The sequence below is a fragment of the Dermacentor silvarum genome, chromosome 5 (assembly GCF_013339745.2).
Source record: "Dermacentor silvarum isolate Dsil-2018 chromosome 5, BIME_Dsil_1.4, whole genome shotgun sequence".
Lineage (NCBI taxonomy): Eukaryota > Metazoa > Arthropoda > Arachnida > Ixodida > Ixodidae > Dermacentor > Dermacentor silvarum.
Window position 1 is genome coordinate 70,801,203 of NC_051158.1, and position 12,463 is coordinate 70,813,665.

Genomic DNA, 12,463 nt, shown 5'->3' on the forward strand with positions numbered 1-12,463 from the left:
CACCAATAAGCAGTCTGGCCAAAGCTTAGTTCCTATGTGGGTGGCCGCGCAGACGAGTCTGCTTCTTCCGGAAGTACTTAATACTTATTGAAATTCGAAAGCAGATGTTCGCTTACTTCAGCCTGTTTATTAAACTTCGTCTATAGATATACATAGTAACAGTGGAAAGAAGTGCACCGATCCAAACACCCTTCTTAATTATGTCAGCTACTGGCCAATAGCAGCCGCGTATGAGAATAGATGTATGCTATATGGCAAAATATAGCGGCTGAAAAGAGAACAAGGCTTCTATTGAAGAGAGAGTGTTTAAGAAAAAGGCGACTTTGTGCTCCGCTTGCTAGCTCCATGCGCTGAGCACGACTGCAAAATTTGGCCGAGATGTTCACAGCAGTGTAGGCTATCCATGGACTGGATTTTTTTACCAAGCCCTAGGGGGGTTCAGGACCCCTTTAACAGAAAGGTGTATTTTTGATAATTCATCTGTGGGTAAAATGAATTCCCAAAGTAAGCATTTCTTATGCCAATTCATTGTCGTTTTTTTAATGACTAAATTATGCACATTACGAGATCATATCGTGATACACGAGGACAAGCTGCTGAGAATTGCAGCAAGCACATGCTGCTAATGTTGCATTTCCAGACACGATACAATTGTGCACACAGACAGTGGAAAGTGATATTACAATGTAGGTGATGTATAATAATGATATATATATATATATATATATGAGAGGACTTGTGCATAAAATGAATGCAGCTACGCAACAGTAATGTGAAAATGCTGGGTAAGTTGCAGGTGGGTTAGCCACTCTTGTTGCCTTATGTACACATATTCCACAGAGCACAAGTCGTGCGATGATTCATAACAGAGGAGGTGGACAGGGGACAATCACAGGTGTTCGTAGAAAACAGAAATCCTTGGCGATGGTCATGAAGCATTCGTGTGTCACTGGGTAAAATATCACGACAAACATGCAGCATGGTGAATGTTAGCATTCTTTTGGAGGTGTGTCGTCGTCCTGAGAGTAGCAAGCTCGGCACACAGCCATGTACTTGTCAGCACCTCCAATGACTTCAACCTGGAATTGAGATGGCAGAAATGATGAGATTAAGCACTACCTCTCATCATTGCACTGTAGGATGCAACCACAATTCACATAACCTGTAACCAACTGCAAAGGAAGAGAAGTAATAGCTTAGATGGGCTTAAAATTAGTTTTTTAATGTATTTAATATCCTAGTTTTCTGAATGCTTTTGAATGTCCAGCTGTTTGACATAGTAATCCATGATGCGTTTAGCAACGCCACACAGTCTTTTCAGAATCCTACACAACTGAACTGTTATGAGCGCTGTACAAAAATTTTCACTTAAACAATTTTTTTTTGCTGTACAAGGGCAAATCAGCTCTATGGAATCCAGCAAGGTGGAGGCAGCATCATGAAAGGGAAAAATTGTCATCCACCCAAATGTAGCACGAAACTACAAAGAAAACCCATACGAGTTTCTCAGAAGAAAACCTCGCAGTCGAGGAAGAATTCCCAGACCAGAACGAATTTTTCCTCAAACTGAGAGGTTTTCTCTCCGACAAATACAGGTTTCTCACTCTGAGAAACCCGTATGGGGTTCTCAGAGTGAGAAACCCGTATTTTCTCAGAAAATTCATCACAGGATGAATTGCAACAAATGATTGAGGACCTTAACTGAGAAAGTGCAATAGTGGGATTGAAGGTTAATATGCAGAAGGCAAAGGTTATGTTCAATAGCTTGGCAAAGGAACAAGGATTCATGATCGCCATTCAGCCTCTAGAGTCGGTGCAGGAGTACGTTTATTTAGGTCAATTACTCACAGGGGACCCTGATCATGAGAAAGAAATTTACAGAAGAATAAAATTGGACATGTTCTTAGGGGTGGGCAGTGCTACCCGGACAAATGACAGAGGAAGGGACGATACAAGCGCTGACTGACCACTGATTTATTATTTTCGAACAAGTGAATATATATATATATATACACACACACAAAATGTGATCATGTGACGCATACAAGTGGTGAGAAGTTCTCAGCCTATCTTGCGATCCAAAAACTTAAGTTTCTTTATTATGCAGAGAGATAGAGGTCTGGCTGACACATGCGCCTGAGTTAACATGCATGTAGTAGGCTTCTACAATCTCGCGGTTGATTTGGTTTCTATTTTTATACAGTATTTCAGCTTTTTCAAACATGGGGTTGCATGGGCAAATTCTACAATGTGTGGCCAAATTTTAACTGGTTGAATTTCTGATAGCGGCTTGGTGCTCCCCGAGGCGAATTACGGGGCGTTGCATCAACATTCGCCTCAGGGAGCACCAAGCCGCTATCAAAAATTCAACCAGTTACTTACTTCGAGTGGGATCGTCAATCTCAGATGGAGCTGCTGTGTAACAGTACTCAACTGTGATTGACCCAACGACCGTTAAATTTAATGGAAGTTTAAAGTGCCCGTGTAACAGAGGTATTAGCGAGCTTTAGGAATAGATTTAGCAAGCTGCTTAGCACACCCAAGAAATAATGCGAACAGCAAACAAAACTTCGCCTGGATTAACAATACCTCAATGTTTCTAATCTTCTTGCATACACAAGTCCGACAGCATCCGCTATCTTCAGGTCCACTATTTATAAAGCTCCCTATTGTTGCTTTCTGATGGTGACCATACACGTGCCTAATGACAACAATGTGGCTGTGTACAATGTTTGCTTGCAATGAAAAGCTCAGGGCTATCAAACATGCAGCAAACTGGATGTATGTCTTGCCTCTTGTCTGTGTAGTCATTCCTTCACTTGTCTAATTAAAAAAATTAAATTATTGGGTTTTAAGTGTCAAAACCACCATTTGATTATGAGGCACACCGTCGGGGGGCGATTCTGGATTAATTTGGCCCACCTGGGGTTCTTTAAGGTGCACCTAAGTCTAATCTTTAGCCTGGCTAACCTATAACAGCTTTAACACCTTCTTAACTCATGCTCAGCACTCGCATTGAGTCAGATTCTTGTCTTATGTACTGTCAGCATCTATGACCAACCAAAGAACAGTTGCAACTAAAGATCAGTACTGTGACCATTAAAGAAATTGTTATATCAACAGAGAGAGACGTCATACCAACCTCTTTCTCCTGTCCTCGACGTTTTGTGTAGGCTGCTTCAGCATAACATAACATGCATACAGCAGAAAGCTTTATGACACTCTCTGACAGTGGGACAAGCGTAAGAATGCTTGAAAATCCCTGCAGGAGAGAAAAAAAGCAAAAATTTAATGAAGGCATCTGTCCATGTAACAAAGGTAAGGTGAACACTTATTTCAGTCACTTCCCTTGGCAGTAGCTGCCTCAGTAACTGCTTGCAGCTGGTTCTATTAGATTGTAGTTCTTGCATTTCTGAAAAACCTAGGTTTCATCATATAGGCTGCACTTGAAATACAGATTTTCTTCCAGAGCAAACCTAATTTTTAAGGCTTGAGGCCTAGACTCCACATGTATGAACACAATACTAAAGCTATTAAAGAAGCATGGTGAAATGGGCTAGTTGGCACATATTCATTATAAATTAAAAAAAAAATATGCATGAAAACAAGACACAGGGAAATGAAAAGGGTCGGGTGCCTTTTTGTTATTGAACAAAAACCGAAACTTGGAACTTGGACAGATGACTATCCGACATGTGGCGTTGGTCACCTTTTGTCAAATAAAACATGAAATTACAAGTAAATTTTGCTTGATTCTAGTTTGGTGTTCCCTTTACGTTTAGCATGTTGTATGGTACTACAGACCCAAACTGTAAGATGCTTGCTTTAAAGGGAACCACACAGAAAAATAACTTGAGATGCATTATTAAACTTCCATTTTACAATACCAAGAAAGCTACTCTTACCACGAAGGAGGATTGGTAAGACAGAAAAGACGCAAGAAAAAGATGGGTGGTTATGCCTGCACCAGCTTGCCATGACATCATGGATTTTGATGATTCCGCTCAAGCTCAGTAAATTTTTTTATCATTAAAGTTGGACTACGTTGTTTTCAAAAGAGCAAGAGGGTGAACTTAGCAAATTTCATGCACTTTCACTCAGCCACATGTCCCTAAAAATGTGCGTCCAACTCAGTTGAGCGTCTGAATTTCACGAGCAAAACATTAATTAAATTATGGGGTTTTACATGCCAAAACCAGTTCTGATTATGAGGCACCCCGTAGTGGGGGACTCTGGAAATTTTGACCACCTGGGGTTCTTTAACGTGCACCTAAATCTAAGTACACGGGTGTTTTCGCATTTCGCTCCCATCGAAATGCGGCCACCGTGGCCGGGATTCGATCCCGCAACCCCGTGCTCAGCAGCCCAACACCATAGCCACTGAGCAACTATGGCGGGTAATTTCACGAGCACCTTCCCTTTACAGTGACTGGGTTTGAAGTGTTTGTTGCAACAGTACGGTGCTTTTGACAACGTTCATTATATCTGGACAGTTTCAATAGGCAGGGTCAGAAAATCATAAATGTTATGAAATGTGGTCGTTATAACCGATAGGTTGTTACAGTGGAATCTTGTTGATACAATCTTCACGGAAACGGGAAAATAAAGCATATCATCCAGAAACCATATCATCCAACCAAATCGCATTATGGGGAAAAGAAAAACAAATGTATTATCCCGAAAAACATATTATGCAGAATCGTATTAACGAGATTCCACTGTATATCTGGGATCATTATAAGTAGGTTCCACAGTATTAGTAGCTACAAAAAAACAAATGCAAACCTACTGTTTAGTGAAGTAACTATGTTAAAACATGCAATTACACAAGATAAACAAAATATATACACACATATATACCTAAATGTTACTGGGTGTCCTAGATAACTTATGCCAAAATTAAAAATCATGTAGGTGCCACATAACTGGACAGAACCAAGGTTATATTGTTTGCCATTATTTCGAGCCAGTCAGAATTTTTTTGTATTTTGCCTAGTTACATAAGTAGTTATTAATTTATCAACTGCTCAAATATTATATTCAGAGCAAAAGCGTCAATGAGAAAATTGTAGACCATTCTGCAAAATTCCCAATCAAGCTTTCTGTTGCTCAATACGTGCTACATAAAAGATTTTTCCAAGCCTGAAAGAGTGCATGTGAAAGCCAGCAAAAAGTATTGCATAACACTTTTGTTATGGTTTTGGTTTGAAAGGTCCTTTTGAACATTTATACCTCAAGTAACAATATTTCCTTATGTTCAAAGAAATGCCTGCATGTTAATGTTGCACTATGAAAAATTGCTCTTGCAGGTTTCAAATTCAGTCTCACCGATAAAGAAACTAAGCAAAAGTAGATGAGCCAGAACCGAAATGTTGTAATGCACAATTTGTGCAATTACCTGACGCTGATACGTTCCGTCCAAGGCTGCGATGACTACAACCTTTCCACCATCTGCCATGTCTTCTGCAAACTCCACTATGTCGGGAAACTGCAAGCAAAGCAACCAGTAGTAGCAGAGCAATGCATCAACATAATCCAGGAGAGTGGAAGACCGTGCAGCATAATCATGGCTACTTTAATCTTTATTTTGGTATTATTTGGCTTACTTAAGACATGTAAGCACCACATAGCAGGACAGAATCAAGGTAATATTGTTTGCCATCACTTGGAGCAAGTCAGACTATTTTTTGTATCTTGACTAATTACATGGCTTATGTAGCAGCAGAGGCTCTAGCAACAAGAAGAGAACTGCTTACTGTATACTGTGTATTTCTGCAACGACTGGCTCAAATGATTAAAAATTCTGGGAGAAAATTTTTACTGGGTGAGCTTCATAGCAGTGGCAGCAAAATTTGCGTCACAGTAGCAGATATCAACATTAAGTAACACAATTACACTATTAGCCTTATAAATAATGACTACTGTGCATTATTTGCATAACACGCAGAAGGTTGCGTGTTCGTATCGCGTTCGGGTCACCACTGTCTGGAACCGAGGGGCCGCAGCGGAGCGCCAGAACAAGGAGACCAGCTCAGCAGGCTTTTAGAACGGACTGGTGCGTGCCGTGCTTGCGCCGCTAGCACGCGCCGCCCAACTTTATTCTCGCCATCCGCAGCCGGCCCCAAAGCGCCGGCCAAGAGCGCCGACCTTAGCGTCCCTGCATAGGAGCGTCGGTGGGCGCTACACTCTAACTGCAGAATATGAAGACAGGCAGTGCAAAAAGCATAGCATTTTGACAAAAACTCAATTCCTTGCGCCAGTGTCAAGAAATAAGTGCTCAAAATGTGCAGCAAGTGTATTGCCTTTCGGTTTCACTTGTTTCCGTGCTATGGGAAAATGTACAAAATAACTGCCAACTAGAACAGCAATGCATTTCATGGCACATTTAGAGGTCATTTCTCACAACTAGTGTTACAAGGTTTCTAGCAAAAGTTAGGCTTTGTGCACTATTTGACTTAGTTCTGCAATTATTATTACAACGTGCCTCATAACACGATAAAAGGTTGATTAGTAATTATATGTTCACTAATAAACCCAGTGGCAATTATCACAAATTGTAATGCCTGCCGTGGGTACAAATATTGCCTAGCTAATATAACTATCTCTAATTTCCTATATTTAGTAAACTGAGACATTTGTCACAGAAGCACTTAGGACACCAGGACACTTTTTGAAAACCAATACAACATGCGAGTTATATTTTAACATTCAGTGCCACTACAGGTGAATGCTTCATGGAAGGAAACATCAATTGCTGTCCAGTGCCATTGCACTGTTTGTGCTAGTCTGTTGAAGATGCCAGCAAACCTGCTGAATACAATAGAGGAATGCTCAATGGGTGAATATTTATCAAGAGTATCTCATTTAAATGGCAGGTGATAGCCCACTGAATGAATGCACATTAAAAGTAAATGATGGCCAATTTTCCAGCAGAAATTACCGTATATAAAGCTTTCCCAGCAGCATTGCGCTCATGTGACAATTGGAACTTCGTGGGTTGTTGCTGTTTAATGACTCCGTACAGACAGCTATGTCATACTCAAACCTTTACACCCACGAAGCTTAGGATATCTCCACAAGTGGCAGTATGTTTAACCTGAAAATAACAAGAAAACCATCCTTACAAATTGTCCCTCATCAATTCCAATGACCCTGAAGTCAGATGACATGGCCCTGAGGTGTGACAGTGTGGTAGCTTTAACAGCAGCCATGGCTTGCCTGAAAGTGCACACGGGGCCAAACATAAGCACATCTCAGTGATGCGACACTCGTCCGGCAAATAACACACACACACACACACACACACACACACACACACACACACACACACACACACACACACACACACACACACACACACACACACACACACACACACACACACACACACACACACACACACACACACACACACACACACTCGCTTCAACTCAGTTCACCGCACTCTTTCATGCTCACATTTTTCAAGTACTTGTAAGTACTCTCACCATTTCGAAATTGGTGAGAAGGCACTCAGAATTCTGAGTGCAGATTACTGCATATGCAAACTTATGGCCGTAGTCAAGCCTCCACTGCGTGAAAGCTCTTTAGAGCAGGTGCTCATTCTTACCTATCGTGCGTACTTATGTTCTCTTCGTCATAACGGGTGTCGCCCGCGTACTTGACTATCAAACACTTGTGGTTTGCAACCTCGTAACGTTTCAGTCTCCGCATCAGCTCCGTCCTGAGGGCAACAGTAAGCAAACAACATGCATCGTCACGTAAACTTCGCTTCACAGCAAGTACTTGTTAACCAAATAAACTTGGCAGAAATCCATAGTGGACATATTTGAACACTGAACAGCTGAACACTTGAGCAAAGGCACCACTCACGTTTTGCCCGAGAACATGGGGCCGATGATAAGCTGTAAAGGTAATAACATATGTATTTAAGCAGTCTGCTGAGCAATACGGCGGGCTCCTAGTTAACATTACCTGAATTTGACCCCTCGGTTTGTGGCTGACCGGCAAATCACAGGATCCTATGACAAGCATTGCTATCTATTATGTGAAGCAGGGCGCAAATCGCAAACGGAGGACAAAAGGCCAAAAATACTGCGAAAACGGCAAAACGTGTCACCAGTATCCTCGGCACTTTAGGCGGGAACGCCGACCGTGCCAACTGAAGAAGGCGCGCAAAATGTTACACGTGACCACAGATGTGACGTCAAGCCGTTCAAGCGCCAACATGTCCGAGGTTATTTTTTGTTTTGAGCTTTCTCTTCAATTTTACGACAGCTGTTCGACGTGTTTTAGTTGCGCTGGAACGTTAAGATACAGACTAAAATATTGCTTTTTCTGAAGGGAAATCTGCTTTTTACGTATCTCATTTCTCTAAGAACAAAATCGCAGCTTTTTGCAATCCGGCAACCCTGCAACGCTCGCTTGCAGCAGACGACACTTTTTGGAGGCGGGAACTGCTTAACAAAATGAAGCGGGCAGTTAGTCGAATACTGCATATTCCACTTAAACTTTCGAGTTGGAGACAGTGAAGCTGTAGTAGTGTGAGGCACTGATATATATTTTATTAGAACGCGCGCATCGCGAGTGAAAACGATGCACAGTAGCCGGACTCAGATGAAAAGCTGCCGGTGGGCGGAACGCGGCAGTGCCGCCGTAGTGTTTCTGTTTTGTTTTTCTCGCATTTCCGAGTGGTTTGGCAAGCCGAGTTGCTTTTAGTCTCTCCGCCGCTCACGTCTCGCCTTCTCGCCCGTCTCTGACCGGCCGCCACGAAAACTTCACTGAAGTTTCCGGGCGAGGAAAGGGACGCGCGTGAGGAAGAGTAAAAACAAAACAGCGAGAGCGAAACGTCATTCCGCATCGCTAGGCCTAACCAACGCTACCCCTCTGCGCCGTGTCGTCTGCCAGGAGTTGTAGCTACAATCATCACCGCGAAGGAAAGCAAAGGAGTTCACTGGTCGAAGGTGAGGACAAAACTCTCGTATACAACGCGTGTCTCCCGCTCGTCGACCAGGCCGGAGAAGCGTTTGTACGCTCGTCGTCTCGCGAAAACTGTTTGAAAATATACGCCGAGTTCGCGCGCGCGTCTTCGCTCCAGCGCGACTCTTTCCCCGTGTGACAGGTGCACGCGCTTGAATATCATTAGATGCCGGAGCGCTCTGTCGCATTCCGCGGTTTCGTCCTTTCCAGTTTCTTTTTTGCTTTCGTACCACTCGTAGGACAGTAGTGCTTTCGTATTATCGTGCGTGCCGCGTGTGTTTCGATAGCCGTATTGCATCGTGTCGAGGAAGGAAAAAAAGCGAGCAGTCTCTGGTTCGCTCGGAATACTTTTTCGTCGTATCGCATCGATTAAGCGAGGCTTCTCTCTCTCTCTCTCTCTTTCGCTTCGGTCGAACAACCAAGACAGTTTCTCTCTATGCATGCATCGCTTATCTCCAGACCGTTTTTTTCTTGCTTACAGAGTTCGTGTATGTTGAAACGGAGCAGTTTGATTGCCAGTCGGCGTTTTTTAAGCGCTGGATATGGTTACGAAAAGGTTGGGTTACTGCCGACTCTACGTGAAACTCGCTATGGACTCTTGCATGCACGCGGCTGACAGTTGGAATTTGCTTTTAACATATGCTTGTGCACGTGGTTACAGACTTGTAGTATAAGGCACGCAATTACCCTCGAAGACTGATTTTCTTTTATACGCGAGCTGGACACTCGCCATATTTTATCCCAGTCTTGCGTTTCGAAATAATTTTTATGCAACAAATTTTGCCGAATGGGAGGACTCGCGGCTTGTGTGTTGTCTTATTGTAGAGATCGAAGCAAGAGTTCTTCGCGCTAACATTTATAAGCGACTCGCCATCCGGCGGAAATTTGACTGTCGCGAAATCGCGTTCATTTAGAATAATAAGGTTACGTCATAAATTAACAAAGCGCTCTACGCAAACAAGCTTTGCATAAAAAAATGCGACAAGGATAATTCAGACTTCAGTAAGAGAAATTTATGACACAGGACCGCACATGTACGATAGTAATTAGCGAACCATATATATAATATTGCCGAAGCAACACACAGGTTCTATAGTAGGCGTCGTAATGTCGGGCATCGGGATTAAGACCGCCTGGTTTCATTTCTATCAAAGAATTCGTGAAATATAATTCACCATTTCATTAACAGATCGGTGGGCTTTAGAGGTATATCTGTGAGCCGTGTTTATAGCGATTTCAATATAACGAAATTTCGCTGCCGCCGCGTGTAATACACAGAGGCAATAAATGTAAACTGCCGCGGGCGCAGATGGTGAAGTGGTTGAATTATACCCGGTTTCTTGAAATAACCTTCTTCTGCGGGCGACTTAACCGCGGCGACAGAGTGGATGCGATCGAAAGCTTCGCAGGCTTCGCTTTGTGCCGCCGATGAGAAGATACTATATCGTCCACCCGGCATGCCGACTCTCGAATTCCACAAAATTAAAAGTCGTTGTAGTTGATATTCGTTTCTTTTCCGATTAGCCGATAATTCGCAAATTTTATTACGGCCCCTTCCGGGTGAGAAAAATACGTCAGCGACTGTACTTACTTGCATGTGTGAGGTCGAATTTTCATTAACGAAATTTCGATATAACGAAGTGAAGTATCCATTTTACCGACTTCGTTATAGCGAGGTTTATCCACAAATATACCCGCGCCGAGATAGCGACTGACCCAGCAACAAGGGCCACGCCAATCCCGGCTAAAGTAGGCGAAAATAGCTTCGCTTGAAAAACTCGCGTCTTGACCGGGGTGCCTGCAGATGCGGGAGAGGAAGGGTTGAACATGTCCCCTGGATAAACCGTTTCACGGGATACTCGTCATAGTTACGTTATTCTAGAAGCGCGTATCGGCGTCCCTCTGTTGAGGGGTTGCCACGTGGTTTCAGTATGACAATAATGGACGTATATACAACGTATATCTATGCTGCTATTTTCGGTTAGATACCCCCAAAGTGGGTGAAGTCTCACTATATTGCTATGAAGAAATGCGATACCGATGGTGGGATCGGACCTCTGTCTTCGGCACAGCAGTCATATGATCTAATCATTCACGGGCCAATTTATCTCATTATTCCCTTGTGACAGCTAGTGCTTTGAGATGCTGTGTTAGACTGCTCTGCCTTCGAGATCAGCCCACATATTTCGTCAGACGGATACCTGCAATGTGTGTGAGGACCGCCTGTAATGCTATCGCATTAAATATATGTTGTTTCACAGACCAATAAATTCCAAGAACAGTTCAATGCACTGTATCTTATGCACGCGACCTGGAAGATACGAGGCCGGCGCGTTGTATAGGATGAAGAGAAGTTTAATATAGACTGGGAACGGAACACATAAAAAAATACACAGGTAAACAATTTGCGACAACGACGTGACAAGAAACGCGGAAACACAGCTCTCAAAAGATACAACGGAAATGAAAATACGACCCGAAAGCTCCACACGCACACATGCACACGCAAACACGCACGCACGCACACACACAATCAAACTTCGAAAGAGTAACAAAGGGAAGTTTATTGATACACTAATAATAACAGCACAGGTGACCATAACTTGGAAAACCGCGTACACTAATACTTATAGGTAAGACAAACAAGTGTTCTGTCCGTCCTCACACCGTTACTGGATCAGTCCCCAGAAAATTGCCATGAAAACAACTGCTGTGATTTGCGCATGCCGCCACTACTCTTCCAGCTCCGTATGTCCTATCCTGCAGAACGGTTGTTATGTCTCAAGTGTGTGTATTACTTTTGCAAAAAGAAAATGTTAGCGGAAATGTAAGAGGTTTGGATACTAACAGAACAGGATTATATGTCTTCTTTAGCAAACATATTTTAGGCTGATTTTGTCAACAGAAATAACCATACACTGCAAACCGACATTCGCTTCCCCACACCACCGCACAGTTCGTATCGTTCGAAATTCTCGCAAGCGGCCGGAGGGACATATTTATAGCTCATAACTGCGGTTCGCAGTAAAATAGAATTGCTTTTATTGACCCTTTTAGCGGTGATCCCGTGGGCGCTGCCACGTTTGATCACGTGGTGACGCGTCCATTGCTTGCCTCAGCTGCCTCCGTTGCCTCCGTGTTTACAATGGCTGTACATGACGCCCGGTGCGGCTCAGGAAACCTCTGTTTCGGAAGATGTCGCAGACGCCGACTGGGTGGTCGACACGAAGCTTTGGCGACAGCTTCAGAGGACATGTAAAAGCGATTTCGAAGCTCACTAAGCTTTGTCCAAACGGCGCGAGCAGCGTATATGGTGCTTGTTCTAAAAACGAGGCTAAAGGTGTATTCCAAGCTATCCAAGCTTCCGCTTATCAATTGAATCAGGATCAGTGTGTTTTGCTTGTCGTTATTTATTTGGCAAATACATTGAAGCATGTGTTTGTCGCGTTTCTCACTCAGTGAAGTTCGTCGGTGCGGTCATGGT

At 43.2% G+C, this 12,463-nt stretch overlaps 2 protein-coding genes across 2 annotated transcripts in view; one reads left to right on the forward strand and one right to left on the reverse strand.

Moving 5' to 3' along the window:
* Positions 1-107: 107 nt before the first annotated feature.
* LOC119453481 (thymidine kinase, cytosolic) lies at positions 108-8,190 on the reverse strand. Its single transcript, XM_037715521.2, has 7 exons — positions 7,975-8,190; positions 7,873-7,904; positions 7,610-7,723; positions 7,125-7,218; positions 5,399-5,488; positions 3,143-3,262; positions 108-1,079 (listed from the first exon to the last, which is right to left on the reverse strand). The coding sequence occupies exons 1-7, from the start codon at positions 8,032-8,034 to the stop codon at positions 990-992; spliced, it is 600 nt and encodes a 199-aa protein (XP_037571449.1). The 5' UTR covers positions 8,035-8,190; the 3' UTR covers positions 108-989.
* A 351-nt stretch (positions 8,191-8,541) lies between these two features.
* The window catches only part of LOC119453482 (uncharacterized), a 36,175-nt gene continuing 32,253 nt past the window's right edge, over positions 8,542-12,463 (forward strand). The window contains exon 1 of the mRNA XM_037715522.2: positions 8,542-8,963. The gene's annotated coding sequence lies outside the window, so the exon portion shown is untranslated. The remainder of the gene's footprint in view (positions 8,964-12,463) is intronic.

Coding starts and splice junctions, on each gene's coding strand:
- LOC119453481 (XM_037715521.2), bottom strand. CDS start 8,034: ATGCTTGTCATAGGATCCTGTGATTTGCCGGTCAGCCACAAACCGAGG. Junction 5,489..7,124: donor GAATTGATGAGGGACAATTT/GTAAGGATGGTT, acceptor CTTTGCTTGCAG/TTTCCCGACATAGTGGAGTT. Junction 1,080..3,142: donor GTCGAGGACAGGAGAAAGAG/GTTGGTATGACG, acceptor TCTCAATTCCAG/GTTGAAGTCATTGGAGGTGC.